This window comes from Periplaneta americana, chromosome 3 (assembly GCF_040183065.1).
Source record: "Periplaneta americana isolate PAMFEO1 chromosome 3, P.americana_PAMFEO1_priV1, whole genome shotgun sequence".
NCBI classification, from domain to species: Eukaryota; Metazoa; Arthropoda; class Insecta; order Blattodea; family Blattidae; genus Periplaneta; species Periplaneta americana.
Genome location: NC_091119.1, coordinates 72,714,091 through 72,735,391, shown reverse-complemented (window position 1 = coordinate 72,735,391; position 21,301 = coordinate 72,714,091). Strand labels below are relative to the sequence as shown.

Below are 21,301 nucleotides of genomic sequence, written 5' to 3'. Positions count from 1 at the left end.
CAATTTATACTTTTAACTTAATTAACGCTATGTTAGGTGCATTTTAACAAAGGTTGAAGAAACCGGGCCTTAGAGTTTCAAATTTACATTGTCAGTCTGCTCTCCCCATTCTTCTTTCAAATTCTCTTCTCTCATTTATATATATATATATATATATATATATATATATATATATATATATATACACGAGGCGCATCCAGAAAGTAAGTTTTCCAATTTTTTCCCCTTGAAAGTAAATGTAATTAGCCATGTCAATTGCGCATGCGTAACAGATCTATGACATATCAATCATATGCTAGCCGGATAAAGTTCTATAATGCACAAACCATTGCACCAATTGAAATTCATCGGCAGCTCTGTCAGGTCTATGGGCCGAACATCATGAGTAAGCAGATGGTGCGTCGCTGGTGTAGGCAGTTTCCCGAAGGTCGTCAAAGTGTCCATGATGAAGAGCGCAGTGGGTGACTGTCCCTCATCAATGATGATCGTGTTGAGCTGGTGCGGCAGTGCATCATGGAGAACCGTTGCTTCACGATTACAGAGCTGAGCAGCCATTTTCCGCAGATATCGCGATCCTTGTTGCATGAGATTGTCACTAAGCACCTGCTGTTCAAAAAAGTGTGTGCCAGGTGGGTGCCGAAAAGCCTGACACCCGAACACAAAATGCAATGTTTAGGAGCAGCACTGACATTTCTGCAACGGTATCACGATGACGGTGACGAGTTCCTCGACAGGATCGTCACGGGCGATGAGACTTGGATTTCGCACTTCACCCCGGAAACCAAGCAGGAGTCAATGCATTGGCGGCATAGTGGATCTCCGGTCAGGACGAAATTCAAACAGACGCTGTCAGTACGGAAAGTGATGTGCACGGTGTTCTGGGACAGGAAGGGCATTCTGCTCATTGACTTCCTTCCAAGAGGTGAAACAGTGAACGCTGACCGTTACTGTGAAACACTGCGAAAATTGCGACATGCCATTCAAAACAAGAGGTGTGGAATGCTTACTGCAGGTGTTGTGCTCCTCCATGACAATGCTCGTCCACATACGGCTCGGCACACAGCAGCTGTTTTGACGGAATTTGGCTGGGAGTTGTTTGATCACCCACCCTACAGTCCTGATCTTGCTCCCAGCGATTTTCACGTTTTCTTGCACCTCAAGAAATTCCTGTCCTCCGGTGAGCGTTTTGGCAACGACGAAGAGCTGAAGACGTCTGTCACACGCTGGCTCCATTCACAGGCGGCAGAGTTCTATGACAGAGGGATACAAAAGTTGTTGTTGTTTTCTAATGCCAGGCATTTGACAATAAAGTCATTTGACCTCTTGCACTCCAATATTTTTCAAAGATATCATCATGGCCAGCCACTGAAGCACAGATTTTGAGGTGTTCTGAATCCATTTCTTGGTTTAAGTTGCACAATGGAGGGATACAAAAGTTGATCCCACGATAGTGTGTGTTCTTTTTTTTTTTTTTTTTTTTTTTCTTTAACTAGGGAAACTTACTTTCTGGATGCGCCTCGTGTGTGTGTGTGTGTGTGTGTGTGTGTATATATATATATATATTTTCCCCCCCATGTCATTTTTGTTTCTCTGCTCATTGGCCTTCAGATACTTATTTCAAAATCGCCTTCCCTTTTGCATTCTTTTCAAGTGCTACTACAATCTTAATTATGTTTTTTTGTCATCTGTAATTTGTATGTTATACACTCTAGTTTTCTTCTGATTAATTTATTTCGTTCTCTCTTAAAAATTCTTCTGATCTTGAATTCTTTTGTTAAATAAAAACTGAGAAAAATATTCTTTTTAAAAGGGGCATACTTCTGATTATTAAGCAACTTTACTTTTAACATTACATTGTTACTAGTGGCTTGTGCAGCAAATGCTGTAAACTAAGTTCATTAGAAGTTCAAATAAATTTTTTTCGGATTTTATTTTCAGTGAAGATTAACAGACATTTTGAAAGTTATTTGCTTCCATATTAATGAAACATATTCCCTCTGAATGGCGTTTTATATGCCAAATACGTTTTCTTGAACCTATCCATCTTAAGTCCTTGAGTTTCAATGCGAAAATGCAAGTAACAAAGTCAGAATGATCAGTGTGTTTTTCATATGAGAGTAAAACAGTAGCTATTTCAGGTCATTGCAGATTGTAGGTGAGAGTTAAAAAAATATCACGTTTGCCATGCTTTCCAACAATATACATAGCATCTTGGTATAGCTGCTGCATGTTCATGAACTACCTTGAAATTAGAGGACAGAATCACTTTTTCCTACTACTTTTACTGAAATGATTGGGATACTACAAAATCTTGTAGACTTCTTATTTTATCAGTAAGTAATACCTTTTGGTCTTCCTTAGGAATTGTCATTTTTGCGCTTCCTTCAGATGGTATTGGTTTACCAAATATTCCTGGATTAACTTGTGTGACTAATTAATGTATGTTAATATATGTTGAATCAATGATGTATAATTGACCATAGACAAATGAATTGTTAATGGCGGGAAATCATAGATTTAAGTTATTTACCTATGTATTATCCCATATACAGTATAGGCTGTTGTGAGGAATCTAATGCTGAGATGCGGAAAATGAAGCAAATGCTATATCAGAGTTGTAGAATCTTAAATGCGCCCTAAATGAAATTGTTAATCATAAAACATTAGCAGTTTCAGTGTTTCATACATTGCTGGTTGCGGGAAATAAACTAACTCATCACGGCAGCAAGAAGTGAAATGACCTGCTCTTCTCCCTACAACAAAATGATATACTTGGCAGCAATCACAAATCTGATCGATTAAACCAAAAGAATATGAAATTAATTTTGATGTAGTTTCAAGACGCAGCTAAAATAGGAAGCATTAATGACTTCCATAGTACTGAACTACTACCTAGGAATATTAAAGAATCAAACATATGAATATCTACACCACACCACCATTAAATATAAGAAAAAGACCCACACCACTTGATTAATAACTATAAAAATATTTCATTTTTAATAACAATATTGTTATCTTACGTAAGTTTTGTAGTTTTCAGTAACATATATATAGTGTATATAGCTGTTACTCACTAAATTATAGAAATGAAGATCTAATTTAAGATATTCTCCATGTCTACTTATATAATCCATAAGGATTTCACTTTCATTTCATCAATATAGCATTAATAAGTGTAATTAGTGTCAATACATCATGGCATTAACTATAATAATACTGTATTTCATTTTTAATGGTAATAATGCCATCAAACATTCTTAAGTTTTGTAGTTTCTAATTTCCAATACACAGTTGTACTCAGAAAATTATACACCAATGAGACCTGAAAGTTATTTTTAGTAAGTCTTGAAGTTTTTAATAATCAGTATAGAAAAACATTTACACAAATGAAGATCAACATATTGGCATTATTATGTCCGAGAATCTGAGTTCTAAATATGCATTGCCTGCTTTATCATATTCTATGGCTGCTTACACTGGTCCAAATTGACCGAGCCAATCAACGGTTATGTGCGAGCAGCCATAGTAGTAATAGTGGTGGGCACTGCCTGCCACCTAGCACCAAATAACTTCTTCGATTGAGCAGACAGTTTATGCAGCTATATAGGATGTGATCCAGCAGGCAGCGAAATATGTCGGCAATCCTGCAGGACATGGCCTTCGTGTGATATTGTTTATTGTAGTGCGTGCGTGTGTGCGCGCGCTTTTTTTTTATTATTATTATTCTGAAAAGCCATTATTTCTCAAAATTCACGACAGATGGATTTTGGAAAATGGGAAAATTGACATTACACTGAAAAGTACTATTTTTTCCGCACATCTTTGGATTTCAAGGTTCAAAATGAGGGGTTATTCATTAAAATCCTTTCAGCTGTTTTCTCGTAATTTTCATTACCAGCTCAAATTATATATATATATTGTTCTACTTTTATTTGTGAAGTGTTTGTGCCACAAAATGCTACTTATTGAATTATTACCATTTCCCTCCTACAAATCTTTTCTGCTATACGTAAACTTAGATGAACATTGAACTACAGAGATACTTGTTCTGTATTGAGTATCCTTGTTTGTTTCGACATTTTTTCTCTTCCTGTATGGTTGAGATGATTGAAACTGCACCATTCATTGCACTACATGACTCAAATACAAATACTTCTGCAAGAATTACTTCTTAATCTATCCAGCTGTTTGCTGACAACATAAAGTCCACTATAGTCTATTCAGTTGTTGTTTTTCACGAGAAATGAGGGATATTTTGATCGATGTTCATTATAGATGCCTGTTGCTAGTAGCCAGAGTTGGGGTGTAGTCAATATATACTGCAGGGCTGTGTCTTTTATGTTCTGATGTTGAATGTTGCAGGAGCCAACAGAGGAAAGTCCAGCTGCACCAGATAGCACCACCAAGGAACGAAGTGGGTTCAGTGAAGGAGAAGATGTACTGTTTCAACACAAAGATGGACGATACTATTTAGGCACTATAGTTGAGGTGAGTGTATACGAACCAATTGCAATCAAATTGGGTAATATCATAGCAATAAAAGAACATGCATCAATTTATACTATTATTTCAGGTGGACTTGGTCACAGAACAGTGCTTGATTAAGTTCGGAGATGACACAGAGAGTTGGTCTTCATTCAAAGATCTTACAAAGCTGACACTGCCAGAATCTGATCTTCTGTGTGTTATCTGTAAAAAGTCTCAACCCAAGACAGACAACGAGATAATTGTCTGTGACAAATGTGGTCGCGGCTATCACCAGTTGTGCCACCAGGTAAAGGATTCTATTTCTTCTTTTGTATTTCAACATTTCTTTCTTTGTTACTGCAATAATACCGCGCTTAATGTGGGAATGCAGTTATTGCTGCCTCTTGGGCTCATTCAGTAAGTACTGGGTATATATTCACTATGTGAAACATATTGTTGCATTGTGGTTATCACTGCTGCCAACACCTGAGTTATCTTGCATTCAGTATAAGTGATATATTTATTGTTGCACGCCATCAGAGTGACTATACTCGTGCTTCATTACTTGTTGATAGTACACATATCACTTGCTTGACATTCCATATTGTGAAAAAAGACAGTATAATTTGTCACAAATACCATTAATTAGTTGTCACCATGTAAAGGATTCCATTTCTTATTATTCCTTCCTAGATACAGAAAACAATACCATGCTTACCATGCTTACTGGTGAGAATGTAGTTAATGCTGCTTGTACTTCAGTATCAGCTTGTTTGAAAATAAGTGAGATCACAGCTACAACAGTTACCAGATAAAGAACTGTATTTCTTCCTCTGTGGTGTAATAATTATATCCTTTACAACTGAAGCAGACAATACCATGCTACTGCTGCCTGTATTTCAATGGTGGTTTGTTTGAAAGTAGAAAAAATCGTGCACTTTAAAAATACATGTGCACCTTTAACCTCTTCTGTTCCCATTAAGGGTATGGCCAGATGAGCTGTAAATGTCGCAGGTTTTCTGCAACAAATGTAGCTGAAATTATAGACTGCGTTGAGTCAAATGCACGTGGCCAGAGGTGACAGTAAATGTAGCTTGTGAGGCGCATTCCAAGGTCGTATTGCAACTTGAATGCAGCTGGGTCCATTTCTTCTGCTACAAATACTGCTGCTGGGTGGCCAGACGTGACAACAATTATTGCTGCTGGGTGACCAGATGTGACAACATTATTGCTGCTGGGTGGCTTCATGTTGCTATAAATGTAGCCACGATGTGAGTTTGGTGTGTTTGTCATTTCGTTTACATAAATTAGGTCATCATTTCTTGTAAACTGGAAGTATTTTACTTCTCTGCCTGTGGTTTTTTTGGCATAATTGTTGCATCTGGCATTTTGTAATCTTTAAATCACACATAGGAAAATTCTGTATAAACTTTTTTATGTACATTTTGTACTTTTACAGTAATAATAGTAAGCAATGATCAGCGATAAAGCCATTAATAAACTGATACTCACATCTCTCTTTATTCAACGAAAAACTTTCAAGTTATTTCAATATATTGTAAAGTTATTTTACAAAATTTCCCAATCTCAGTACACCACCCGTACATAATAAAAATAATCCTTTATTAGGGAAAAATGAATTTAGAAACAACTCGTAATAATAATAAAATAAAACTTGAGGCAAGTGTCTCACATGTTAGGCCTATTCAAGACCAATTAATTTTCCCTTTTAAATAAATTAATAATTGTTAGTTACTGAGAATGCCTAATTATGAAATCAATATTTTTAAGCTTGAAATTTACATTAATATCTTTATTATTTATTTCCGCTCTAGTAGATCCCAAAGGAGACTTGGAGAGTCAAAGAATATAAAAGTTAAAAGACTTTTATCCCCTAACTGACAATAAATAAAGAATAAATATAATGCAAATAACAAAATTGTAATGCAAGTACACATGGAACCTCGATTCTGGGTTTTTCAGGGAACTGGAAAAATTGTACCCAGAATCGAGAAAAACCCAAAATGGGGATTTTGCCAAAATTGAAAAAGAAACACATCAAACAGAAGTTGGGAACATATTCAACAAACACTTTCTCTCAATAACTGATAACCTAAACATCCCACAGAATAATAATAATAATAATAATAGTAATAATGCTATTGATTGTTTGAAAGTATCTATTCCTGTAACTTTCCCTAACTTACTTACTTACTGGCTTTTAAGGAATCCGGAGGTTCATTGCCGCCCTTACATAAGCCTGCCATTGGTCCCTATCCTGAGCAAGATTAATCCAGTCTCTATCATTATATCCCACCTCCCTCAAATCCATTTTAATATCTTCCCGTCTATGTCTCGGCCTCCCTAAAGATCTTTTTCCCTCCAGCCTCCCAACTAACATTCTATATGCATTTCTGGATTCGCCCATACGTGCTACATGCCCTGCCCATCTCAAACGTCTGGATTTAATGTTCCTAATTATGTCAGGTGAAGAATACAATGCGTGCAGTTCTGTGTTGTGTAACTTTCTCAATTCTCCCATAACTTCATCCCTCTTAGCCCCAGATATTTTCCTAAGCACCTTACTCTCAAACACCCTTAACCTATGTTCCTCTCTCAAAGTGAGAGTCCAAGTTTCACAACCATAAAGAACAACCGGTAATATAACTGTTTTATAAATTCTAACTTTCAGATTTTTTGAAAGCAGACTGGATGATAAAAGCTTCTCAACCGAATAACAGGGATTTCCCATATTTATTCTGTGTTTAATTTCCTCCCGAGTATCATTTATATTTGTTACTGTTGCTCCAAGATATTTGAACTTCTCCACCTCTTCAAAAGATAAATTTCCAATTTTTATATTTCCATTTCGTACAATATTCTCGTCACGAGACATAATCATATACTTTGTCTTTTCGGGATTTACTTCCAAATCTATCTCTTTACTTGCTTCCAGTAAAATTCCCGTGTTTTCCCTAATCGTTTGTGGATTTTCTCCTAACATATTCACGTCATCCGCATAGACAAGCATCCTAATATTCAAATTTTTCCAACAAATCCACGAGAAATAATTACAATTCTAAAGCAGTTAAAGTTTAAAAATTCCTCGGGATATGATGAAATTAAGGGTAAAATATTAAAAGCCAGTTCACAAATAATAGCCATACCCCTGTCTTATTTATGTAACTTTTCAATGTTTAATGGTGTATTTCCAGAGCGACTGAAATATTCAGTTGTTATTCCTTTATTCAAGATAGGGGATAGAACCTCACCCGAAAACTACATGCCCATATTCCTTCTGCCAGTCTTCTCAAAGGTCTTCGAAAAAATTGTATAAGTTATAAGAGAGTATATCATGTTGATAGATACAACATTCTGATAAAATTCTGGAAGCAATAAAAAATTACAAGTAGGAGGGATATTCTGTGATCTCTCCAAAGCTTTTGATTGTATTAACCATGAAATTCTACTACAAAAATTAGAATACTATGGTATTAAAGGCATAGCATACCAGTGGTTTGAGTCATATCTCCTAAACAGAAAATAAAAAGTTGAAATCAATGCATTCAGCAACTCCTATAAATCTACTTCAACATGGGGAAATGTTCATATAGGGATCCCAGAAGGATCTATATTAGGGCCTCTTCTTTTTCTAATTTTTATAAATGACCTTGGCTCCATAATAAAAGGAATAGATTATCTATACTATTTGCAGATGACACAAGTATCATAATTACAGACAAGAATTTTGCCACCTTCAAATATAAAACAGAAACAATTCTCCTTAAAATTTATGACTGGTTTACAACCAATAAACTAGCATTAAACATTAATAAAACTAACATAATTCAATTTAAAACCATTTCAAATTTAATCTCTGAAACATTAGACACAACTACCAACAATATACCTCTACTAGAAACATCTACAACCAAATTTCTTGGTTTGTATATTAATAATACAATAAATTGGAAAAATCATATCAAAGAAATAACCCCCAAACTTAGCTCAGCATGCTTTGCAATTAGGTTGTTACAACAATTTCTAAACAGCAGTATCTTAAAGACAATATATTTTGCCTATTTTCATTCCATTATGTCCTACGGAATAGTATTTTGGGGAAATTCTGCAGTTAGTAAAAATATATTCTATTACAAAAAAGAGCCATTAGGATAATAGTTGGAGCAAAGGCTAGAGCAGTGGTTCCCAACCAGTGTGCCCTGGCACCCTAGGGTGCCGTGTGATAGGCTAAGGGGTGCCGCAAAATATTGAAATAAACCAAAATAAATATTGTCTACTTAAGCCTAAAGTCTTGTAAGGTCTTGAAATAAAATAAATCAAATTAATTACTCTCACACACTACAGAATGATTCTTTTCGATGATTCAATTATATATTTGTATCCAGCTCCGGCAGATGGCATTACAGCCAATCCCTGCCGACGATTTCCGATTCAGTATACTAGTATAGACTACTCACTTCCTCAAGAACATTTCTAAGACTTCGAGAGAACAATATATAAAATCGTACGAGTTTTGCCGCCGCTTTCAGTTGTTTTCTTCGCGTTGATTCACAGTGTTTTGCTATGGATAAGTTCATAGTTAAACGTAAATGCCAGGCAACTAAAGTGAACAGTCGGCTCCTATGGCTACAGTTTCTCCCGGACCGTCAAATGCAACACATAAAGAAGACAAACGAAAGAAATGATCATACCTGGACAGTTACTTAGCATATGGAGGAAAACCCTAGCCCTGTATAAATTTATAGATAAAACACACATGTTGGGTCAATTATACAGTGTTCATAGATTTGATAAGAAACATTAAAGATTATATATTACAGTTATATGAACACTAATAAGTGTTCATATAACTGTAATATATAATCTTTAATGTTTCCTATCCCTGTATGTTTAGTTTGTGGCGAAACACTCAGCAACAAGGTCATGGTACTTAGCAAACTGAAGCGGCATCTACAACAAAGCATCCTAGTGTGTTACAGAAAAGTGTGATGTATTGTTCTGACCATAGCTGACACTGCTCTTGAAGCCTCATTTAAAGTAGCAGAACTGATAGCTAAAAAAAAAAAGAAACCTCATGCTCTTGGAGAGGAAATCATAGGCCCTGCATGTAAAGTTATAGTTTCAACAATTCTTGACGAAGGAGCAGCTGATCAATTTTTGAAAATTCCTCTCTCCGATAATACAGTCAGCCGCAGGATATCTGAAGTGTCATGCAATATCAACGAACAAGTCTTGGAGAAAATAAAAACTGATAGAATATTTGCTTTGCAAGTAGATGAGAGTATCGATATTGGTGACAAACCGCAACTCCTTGGTTTTATCAGATATATTGATGATGAAGATATTAGTGAGTAGTTTCTGTTCTGTAGACTGCTGGAGACTACAACCACAGGCCACGATATGTTCGTTTCTATTAATTCCTTTCTCAATGACCATGAACTTTCATGGAAAGACTGTTGTGTTTTATGTACGGATGGTACACCATCTATGTCTGGGAAATTTAAAAGTTTTACTGCCAGAGCTCTCAATGAAAATCCATCCATAATTATAACTCACTGTTTTTTGCACGGAGAGGCATTAGTCATGAAAGCGTGTAATGAAGATCTTGCTCCAGTGTTTAACCAAGTTGTGAAAATGGTGAACTACATGAAGTCTCGACCTTTAAAGTGCAGGATTTTTTAACAATTCTGTCGCGCAACTGATGCAGTTCATATCTCTTTGTTACTTCACACAGAAGTAAGATGGTTATTGCGGGGTCATGTATTGAACCGGTTTCTCGAACTCAAAAAACAGGTGAAAACTTTTTTGAGGATGAAAATCAAGACACATTTCCTGAGCTGTTACTAAGTGATTCTTGATGTTTGGAACTATCGTATCTGACAAATTTTTCATGAACTGAATGTTTCAATGCAGGGTTGACAGGAAACAACAATTTCCTCAACCAGTAAAATTAAAGATTTAAAAATAAAACTTAGTTCTTGGAGGTCTGCAGTTCAGAAAAGAGATGTGTCGAACTCTCCATCTCTTCTTAATCTGGCAGGAGATAAAGCTCTGGGTAAACTGAAAGACCGCATTTGTGATAACTCATCAAGATTACAAGAAGTATTTTATATCTATTTTCACTATGAATCTCGACTGGGTTGTCTCACCATTTGATTTCTTAGATAATGCAAAGGATATAGATTTCAGTGCTTGGGAATGAAGATGAATTTATTGATCTTTGCACTGATTCCACACTCAAAGATAAGTTCACCAAGAGTGAGGCATCGGCGGCTGCTTTTTGGCTTCGACTGAGAGAGGAGTATCCTAACCTAATGAAGAAAGCAATTAACGCACTTTTGCCCTTTTCAACATCCTATCTATGCAAGCAAGCCTTCTCTGCTGTGGTGACAAAATGCAAAGCAAGAAATAGACTATATAACCTTTAGGAGGATTTGCGTATTTCATTGTCAAGTGTAAGGCTCGATTTCACGTATCTGTGGTCTAAGCATCAATAAAATTACAAGTTTCACATTAATGATTAATCTAACAAAACTCTATTGATGTATTTTTACTCAGTGATTGTAGTAAAGTTTACCGTATTATGTTATGATGTACGTTACTTATTACATCATCTTTCAATAAATGAATATATTAAACTTCAATTTTTTTTAAATTCTAGAAAGGGTGCCCCCAGTTTTTAATGTTATTCCCAAGGATGCCGCGAACTTAAAAAGTTTGGGAAACACTGGGCTAGAGAATCGTGTAGATTTTTTTTTTTTTTTAATTAGAGATTCTGACCTTAACAAATCAGTACATATACTCTATAATAAATTTCCTCTTATGTAATAAAGAAAATTTTCCAACTAATTCAGCCATATATAAATACCCGCAGAAAGAATGATTTTCATATGCCATCATCAAATTTATCATGCTATCAAAGGGGAGTACATTACATGGCGATAAAAATGTTCAATAGTCTTCCCGAAGACATTAAGAATCGTAGCCAAATCCCTGCATTATTTAAGGTAAAACTAAAAAATTACTTAAAATCTCACACTTTCTATTCTGTAGATGAATTCGTGACATTTCACAGTACTGTGTAAATATTTCAATACTATTAAATGGTAAACATATTACAGTGTATAAAATATTATTGTTATTAAGGTATTAATTATTCTGTACATATTTCATATTTGCATTTTATATGTATTGCATTTATATGTTAAACGTAAGAATTGGACATGTTCTTTATTCTATGCTATAAAGCAAATGTAAGAATATTATGGAACAAATAAATCTAACTATCTATCTATCTATCTATAGATTATCTATCTATCTATCTATCTATCTATCTATCTATCTATCAACATATTAAAAAATTAATTTTATGATCTAGCCTTAACTAAAAGAACAAAAACAATTTAAAGACTTCACAACATTACATTCACTGATTGGTTGCATCAAGTTTACCTGTCACTTCTTGAAGAAATCATCTTTGCTGGACATCTTTGACAAAGAAAGAGTAACTCCCTTTCCACCTGGTTTACCGGGAGCAAACCGGATTCATCAACACTGAAGCTACACATATATCTTTGTACAGCTTTCAGTCCTGCTCCCGCCTAACCAAATGTAGGTGTTGACACTTCACTGTTGTCTCCTTCCTCCTCTTCATTCTCATCAGCAGTGACAGCATCACAGAGGTCCTCAATAGACACCGTTGATGAAGTGCAGAGAGCAGAATCACATTCCATAAAGCCTTTGAATATTATCTGTGGTTCTTGGACAATTTTCCTCCACTCTTCTTCATCCTTCATGATGTCACCATTTGGAAGCCTTCATAAAGCCTGCTTTTCTGAAGCAATTGGTGGTGGTGGCTGCTGACACTTCCTCCCATGCTCTGCAAACCATATACATGGCAGTGAGGATGAAGATTTTGAAAACAATGTTCAGTTTGTCTCTCTACGGCAGCAATCCGTTTCTGCACCAGTTCACCTTGAGGGCATGAATTACACCCAAATCCATGGGTTGGCGATGGCTAGTGCAGTTAAGTGGTAAGAAAGCAACCTTCACATTGTTCAACAATATACCTCTACTAGAAACATCTACGTATCAGGGAGATGTGCTGGAACACTTACCCACAAAAAGAATTATCTTCCTGTTAGCAGCCCCATTTTCACATCCAGCTATCTCAGGTAGATGCTAAATATGTCTATTGTCATCCAGGCAATCCTCTTGTCTTTTAACTGCTTGGTTTTTCATATTTGCCAATTACCAAGAGTTTAAACTTCTCAGAACCTTCTGCATTTGTACAGAGAAGAACAGTGAGCCTCTCTTACATTTCTTCCCACCATGGCAGGTCTCTCCTTTCATGTGGAGACTTTTATCTGGCATCAGGGAGTAGAAGAGCCACGTCTCATCAGCATTAAAGATATCTTTGGCATCATATCCTTCAACGAGTCGTGGAAGCACCTTATCTTTCCAATGATCCACAGACTCATCTGCAACACTTGCACTTTCACCACACACATTTAAGCATTTAGGGCTGTAAAAATGCACAATTGAAGCTAGTTTGGTTTGTTAGGACAAAAAATTTGTTTCTTAAATGCGGGTAAAACACTAAATCGAGGAACATTAAATCAGGGTAAAAAAGCATTGCGTATATGGGACTTCTATCAGAACTGCAAAATAAGTACGCAAATTGCGGGTAAATCTTAAATTGAGAAACCCAAAATCGAGATTCCACTGTACAACAACCATGTAAAATGAATGGTCTTGCTTTAATTTTTCAGCAATGAGATACAAAAGCGAAAATCAAATGTCATGTAAGACACAAATTAAGACTAAAAACAGTGAAATAACAAAAGAAAGCTATTCATTTTACAGTAGAGAATTAGTCTACAATAATTTAGTGTAATGTCAATTTACAAATGCTTATGGATACATGTGTAAGCTAATTTTAAATACTATTTTCTTAACCTTACTCCTGTTTTTTGTTACTTCATCAGAAGGAAAAATAAATATCGACACAAATGGTAATTGAATTTGAAGCCAGGTATACAACTCCTTGACATTTTATTTAGGCCTTAAGTATTCTAAAATAAAACAAGTGACATCCATGAGTGCAGTGAAATTTCTCTCTCGAATTAGCTATCAGATATTGCAGTTTGTACCAACTCGCTTATCTTAGAATGTTAAAATATCTTTTGTTTTTCAAAAACTTCATGAGATACCGAGACTGTAACATAGCCTAAGATTTACCTATCACTTTTTTTTCCTTCGAAATTTGATAATCTGAGAAACGTAATCTATAAAGTTTAACAGAATGTAAACTCTGTTTTCTGTTGGATGAAATGTACAATGGGAGATAGACATTCTCAAATTTGAAGGAAAACCCGTTTTTGTAATGGTTGAAATTCTCAATATGTATATGTAGTCAGAAAACAAAATCAATTTGTGTTTGTGAGAGAGTGAAGTAGAGAGCGAGAGAGAGAGAGATATTAAAGAGAGAGAGAGAGAGAGAGATAGAGATTGACTTTTAGGTGGGAAATTATCATGACCAAAGCCCGGGACTTCAGCAGGTAAACAATGCTTACAGGTTAAGTATGAAAGGAGGTTTACTGAACCCTGACGCTCATTACACACTGTGAGCAGTCGATACGTACACTGGTGTTCTAGTACAAACTACGACAAAAACCACTCCTCGCCCAAACTTTAGCGTAATAACAAAAGGATTACGTTACATTTGACAAAGTGAACTGCAAAATAATACAGGAATATAACATTAATTGCAAAAACAAATCTTACACATTCATATGTTATGAATTAGTTATTCCTCATCAAATTTTGTTTGTTAAAGTCTAAGTATGTAGATTTAATAAATCTTTTCACAGAGTAAAACGTAGATTTAGTAACAGGTCTGTAAGTAGCAGTGCTGCCCTTCTTTGCTAAAGCATCCGCATTCTCATTTCCCAGGATTACACAATGGGATGGTATCCATTGGAATACAATTCTTTTATTGAGTGATATTAATTGAGAGAGCATTTTAGTTAGTGATAACACAATCTCAAGGGAAAAAATGGAACTCTCTGCATCAAAATCCACAGTTAATTCCCGATTTACCACGCAAATCGTCTGTAGCTGCATTTAGATTGGCAACAGGTCATGATTGTTTGGCCAAACACCTGCATAGAATTGGAATATATCAGTCCCCTAACTGCCCATTGTGCAACTCAAACCAAGAAATGGATTCGGAACACCTCAAAATCTGTGCTTCAGTGGCTGGCCTTGATAATATCTTTGAAAAATATTGGAGTGCAAGAGGTCAAATGACTTTATTGTCTGGCCTGGCATTAGAAAACAACAACAGTTATTCCTCATACTGTTTTGTTTACAAACACGAATAATATGATTTGTTGCAATGAACCACAACATATATTCTTAAATTATCACATGAAAAGCTTCTTCGGTTTTCTGACAAACAATTTCTTATCTGATAAAAGGTTCTTTCAATATCACATGTATCAAATTTAAACCATGCATCACTATCACAATCACTGTCAATAAGTTACTGTTCAAAGCTTTGTCTACTGCATTTGTTATTTTATTTCGAATTTCACAAAGTTTGGAAAATCCAACATTTTTTTGAGAATGTTTTTAAACTTTTGTTGCACCGACACATTTTTTTCATCTTCACTTTGATTGTTTGCAGTGGATAATCCCTCAATGAGTCTGATGGCCTCAATCATTTCCATATTTCTTGACTGTATCAGGTAATTGTTTTGGAAAGGTCTTGAAACTTACTTGCAACTAACTTCAAATCTATTAATAGCTGATTCGAGACAAGGCATTTGGCTTCTTTGATTGCAGCACTGTCTTTGTCATCGAGTACATTTAATATTTCAACTATGCGATTATAGTATTTCCCATAGTAAATGGCAGTGTCCAATCAAGTTCCCCATCTACAGCACTTTCAGAATAAGAAGGCATATAAGTCAGAGCTAGTTCAGGCCGGTCTATGTCGACTAGCCAGTGACAGTAAAGCCACAGTCACGAAGCTCAATACTTACTAAATATACAAACATAGATAGTTGCTCACCACCAGGATCGCTACTATCGCCTCATCACAGACTCTTTCCCTAGCAGACGATAAAATGTATTGTATTTTCGATATCGTGTTCTTTTGAAAAAATTAAGACCTTCCTTCCACTATTGAAATATGAAATACATAAAGTTTATATATTATTTTCATAAAATATATATTATATTCTATAAACTCACCTTCTTGGATCTTTCGGAATAAGGATAACTCTAACCTATTTTTCTTACAATTTATAGTACTACAAACATCGCCTTGTCCCATATTATTATTCAAATTATTGTATTTTAGCCATTTACAGTTATTACAACCAATAACGAACATTTCACAGTTTACATAGCTTCTCACAAAAATGCGAAATACGGCACAGTCAATGTCGTTTTGATCTAGACCAGGCCGTAATGTTTGTTCGTGTTTTCTATTTCAGTATATGGAGCTCAGTGAAATATTATATTATAACTTTATTGCATATCATTGCTAAGCTTTATTTAGTGTAATGTGTCCATAAGTTCCGTTTACTTCTTGTTGCATAATATGTTGCAGAAATAATTACAAAACTGTGTTATTTTAATGTGAAGAGAATTTTACATGTTAACATAATCTGTTCACGTCAACATTTTAAGTTAAGAATGGAAGCTATTTTGAGGTTTATATTGTGATTTCACTTTAGCACATCTTCCTTCCTTAATTTTAGACAAAACATTTACCATACCACTCCTATGAAATTAGTGTACGTACAATTGTGTTATTTCGTCTCTTAAGTAGTAGATACATACAATAATTCAGTACTCAATTGCAGTATCAAAATACAGACAAATTGAATGTCCGGGGTATCATACATGACATTATGCTTAATTATAATGTATGATTGCGAATTGAGGAATATAAGTTAAATATAGTAAACATAACCTATAATTTTCATATGAATGGCAAGGCATTGGAGATCACTAAAATTAGACAGAAAGGGGCAACTGGTACAGTAAACATAACCCATAATTTCAACATATCTAAATATTCGTGCAGTGCAACTGAAAATTATTGAATCGTGCATAAATGAATGTACAAGAATTTCGCAATATTTAATCGAAATAAAGGCAGATATTACACATACGAACAACGTAATTTTCACACCAAAAATAATATTACACCTTAACTCGCAAGGAATTATGTCTGAAGTGTCCCCTAATCATTATTTTAAATTTTATTAATGCAATTACACTACATTTTAGAGAAATATCTGTTACTCTTTATGCATTCCAATTAATTTATATGGTTGAAATGGCTCCCTTCGTGATCAGGTTATGCGAGTCACATGGTCTGCCTTACAGCCTGTATTAGATCACGATGGCAGTGACACAGTCTATTGTTCCTAGTACTCACAGCGCTCCAAGCGGCTAGCAACTATCACGAGAAATGCAACTCGTTGGCAAAAAATCATCCCAAGCTTCGTGACTATATAGTGGACTGTGGTAAAGCGGTGTTGCTTAGTTAAATTGTCATGTATTAGTTTCTTTCTTGCGCACACAGTACTTATGGCTAGGAATGAATTTTAAGCTGTGCCATTCGATAGAGCTACACATAATGAAATCAGCTGTACAAGAATGGCAATTGTATGTCAACTGGTTCGCGTATTATCGCTTTAAGACTAAAGAGAGATATCCCACCTACAGCATAGAACATATTTTGCTCTTAAAAGTGCATAGGTTATCTTGTATTCTCGGACAGGGCAAAGAGACAATTAAAATAGGTGGTATACCTGAATTTACCTCTCCTGGAAAATAACGCAAATCAAACGTGTTAATTATTTGTACAATTTTCAGAACCGTGTATTACTTTATCGTACGATATTTGAAATATATTAGTAGTATGTTAGCAGTGCCATTATAATAGAACATGGAAAGAAGAAGAAAGCTGAGAATAACCATAGGTACGATTTTCACTTTTCATTAGAATATTATACATGGTATAAGACGAAAAATTGCGTATACATATGAGATACTTGGATGATATTGTAAACATAAACACTCCTGCCTCTTTATCCATGAAATATACAAAGAGTATTAATATTCTTCCTTAAGAGCATTAGAAAACTTTATAAGATGAAGCAATTTTATTACACTTCACTTTTAAAATAAATACAGACATGCTAGGAATGAGGAGATTTTATAATTCCGAAACTCAATTTCTATTTTAAAAACATTTCGTTATATATTACACTTTATACTTTTTTTCTAATATACAATTTTATCTTCAATATACTGTATTAACAATATTATTAGGTTACGGTTTGCATATTCACTTCTGTATAACTATCTTCACTCATAGGTTTGTATTGCCACAAGCCAGAGTGATAGAACCTAGAATTCTGGACCTTTAGGTAGGTATAAGCTTGAGGATTAAATTAAATTAGATAGGCTTGATTTAACAAAGTAAAAGAAGGTAATCTTCAAATTCAGTATGAGTATATTCTTAGCCAGAATATGAAACCCTGGACCTCTAGATACTTAAAAATTAGATAATAAAATAAAATTAGATAGACTTAGTTTAACAAAGAAAAATAAAATAATCTACAGTTTCAGTATAAGTACTGAATTACGTATGAACACACATTATGATTATGTTGCATTATAGCCAAATTCGTAACCAGAATATAGAACCTTGGACCCCTAGGTATGTATAAGCTAGAGAATTAAATTGTACAGGCTTCATTTAACAGAGAAAAAATAAAATACTTTTCAACTTCAATATCAATACTAAATTACGCATCTACAGACATGTTTACATTTTATTATCGCTAGATTCGTAGGCTGCCCCTACAAACAAACTGTATCTCATCTTTCCTCTGGAGAAATAAACAATAATAAATTCAGCTTTGCTGTACAAGGAAATCTGAGACAGAATTAAGACATTCTTTCTCAGACATTAGCAAAGTAAATTTCTACATATCTGTCACTTTCTTTCGCAAGTTAGTGACTCCAATATCCACTGATCTGTGAAGTGAAGAAGTAATAAAAATTGGGATGAAAATTACTTTAGTAAGAGTAATTATATTTAAACATTACACACAATGAAGGAACAGATCTCAACCTGCCAGCTCGTTGCAACTGATATTTTCTGTCCTTATCTGTTGTTTCTGTCTTCCACGTCTCGTGCACTATGCACCCTTGTGACAACTCTGACAACGTCGTACTGCTGCTAGCACTCAATTGGCTTAGTCCATATGCCTTCTTATTCTGAAACGCTATAGTTACAGTAGACTTAAGCGATAAAGGAATTTCTGGCACCAGTTCTTTAAAGATTATGTTCTAGAGGATGATTTCAAAAATATTTTCTTAATATAAGAAATAAAACGATGCACACGACTGAAACAGGATGCAAGCAATGAGCCAAACAAGTCACATGGCTCAGTTTAGGATACAGCAGGCTGTTGAATTTCCTTGGCTGCTTTTATCATATCAGGCATGCCATCGGTAACGAGGAGGAGAACATTTCCACGTTTGATGCTATTGGGCCATAAAAGAGACATTGATTTTTCAAACAAACTTGAAATGGTTTTGTGGTTCACTCTTTCAAGTAACTCTGAAGTTAATAAAATCTTTTCCCCAGGCTTTGTGGATTGAGTACTCCAGCAACAAAATTTGATACACTCTGATGCATGCTGTTACTGGTTTCGTCTACAGAAACCCATATGTTATCAGATATTTCTTGTCGAATGCTACGCAGAACATTTTCGTAATATGACATTAAATACAGGGTGTTTCCGAGGTGGTGTTACAAACTTTCAGGGATGATGGCGAAGGGCACATGTATCAATTTGAGATAAGGAACCATGGTCCGGAAATGACTCAGTCGAAAGTTGTAAGCAAAAATAGTTGTGTGGAAATGGAATTGTAATTTGGCACCACATGCCCTCCTTCCATTAACTTTTGGAACAGTCGTGGAAAAATGGTATGGGCTGGATGTCTCCTACATGGGTACTTGGCCCGATACAATCTGTGAGCTTGTCTACTGTTCCCATTGGCTCATCTGTATTCGAAAATCAGGTCTGCTTATTCCGCTCTCGTGTACTCCATTTCACTAGGGCTGATCGACTGGACACTGCAACTTGTACACATACACTGCTGTCTACAGACGTGCATATCAGGACCGACCATGTCTGTTACACATTACGCTATCAGCATTGCTTTAGTGTAGTTTCCTGTCGCCATTCCTCAGACAGCGCACTGAATGGAATACTGTAAGTAGATAACGTAAACGTCAGATGAATACAGTACGTGTAAGATGTACAGATAAATGCGCATAAATAAGGTGTACAGAGGAATAAAATTATTTCATTTCCACAGAACTATTTTTGCTTGTAACTTTCGACTCGGTCATTTCTGGACCAGAGTTCCTTATCTCAAATTGATACATGTGCCCTTTGCCATCATCCCTGAAAGTTTGTAACACCACTTCGGAAACACTCTGTATATCCTTTACGTAGAGTTGTTTCAGATGGGGCAATTCTACCTGCATACTTCTCTATCAAATTCTTGAAGTGGGGGTTTTTCAACTTGTTAAAAAGAATGTTTGCGCTCACCATCATTTCACACAAATCTATCAGAATTTGAAACAGAAGGCATGCTTGCTTCCTTCTCGTTATGTATGAATAATTGTAAACGAGCTTCATATCTCTGAGTTTTGATATGCTGTTCTATGTATTTGGGATTCCCGCCCCTTATCACAGTGTGGCACACATTACATTTGATATTAATGTTATCTGTACAAAAGTACTTACTTCCGTATACTTCCACAAGTTTATTTAATTTAACTTTTTTTTTTCAATTAAACTTTCTGCATAGTAATTGTGCACAGTAGACTTGTACTCGCCTGTACTCCTGGAATGCTAGCTATCAACTATCAGACAACCGATCACTAATATTAAGTCACATGGATAGTCTTTTGGGACTAGGCGGAGGAAGTTTCTTCACAAACACAACTAGCAATGTATAGTTTGTGTATCATTAACCTGTCTTTAAACTGCTGAACTCCCTAGGCTTGATCATGCCATATTTGTTATGAACAATACGGCACCAATAAATGTTACTTCGCTTATGTATAGTCCGGGCTAAGTTCCCCCATGTTTTAACTCTTTCTTTAAAAGTATATTTTTTTCTTCTTTCAATTTCGATCTAAAGAATTTTTCAGTAGTAAAATGTATACAAAAGCATTCTAGCATACCCTTCACAGCCATTTCCTTTGATTAAAAAAAAAAAATACAATTCTTTTGCAGGACGACCTCAAATCTGTATTGTTTATAGTTTAGCAGCAAGTTTTTCTTCGACTCCCATAGAATGTTGCATTACAGTATGTTGTTTCATCAGGTTATCACTCACCACAGACAACAGATAGTTGAATGAGTTGAAAGACATTCTATAAAATTCAAAGAATTTGTTTGGATAAAGTTTCAGTTTGTCATAAATGAGCACAAATTTTTCATAAGCTGTTCTTTCTCTAATGATGGGATGAACCCACCATCGTCTTTGCCTATGGCGTCTACATTGAACTGACAACAAATATAAGGCAACTTTGGCTTGGTAATCCATCTCTGAAGAAAAACAATACAGTAGCTTCCACTACAATATGCACGAATGAGTTATTGTAGTCTAGTCTGACAGTTGCACTGCTGAGTGCTGCAAATCGCAAAAGAACTAGACTACAAATGTTGCTAATGTGGCATGTCTTGTAGCCACA

General features: G+C 35.3%; 1 protein-coding gene across 4 annotated transcripts in view; it reads left to right on the top strand.

Annotated features, from left to right (window-relative positions):
* Nucleotides 1–21,301, top strand: part of Pcl (polycomb protein Pcl) — a 183,753-nt gene that overhangs the window by 37,579 nt on the left and 124,873 nt on the right. For 3 of the 4 annotated variants that reach the window (XM_069820757.1, XM_069820758.1, XM_069820756.1), the window contains exons 3-4: nt 4,366–4,491; nt 4,577–4,777. In XM_069820757.1, coding sequence (XP_069676858.1) covers nt 4,366–4,491; nt 4,577–4,777 — 327 coding nt within the window. Of the gene's footprint in view, nt 1–4,365; nt 4,492–4,576; nt 4,778–21,301 lie in introns of those variants that run through there. The other variant, XM_069820759.1, reaches the window with a different exon arrangement.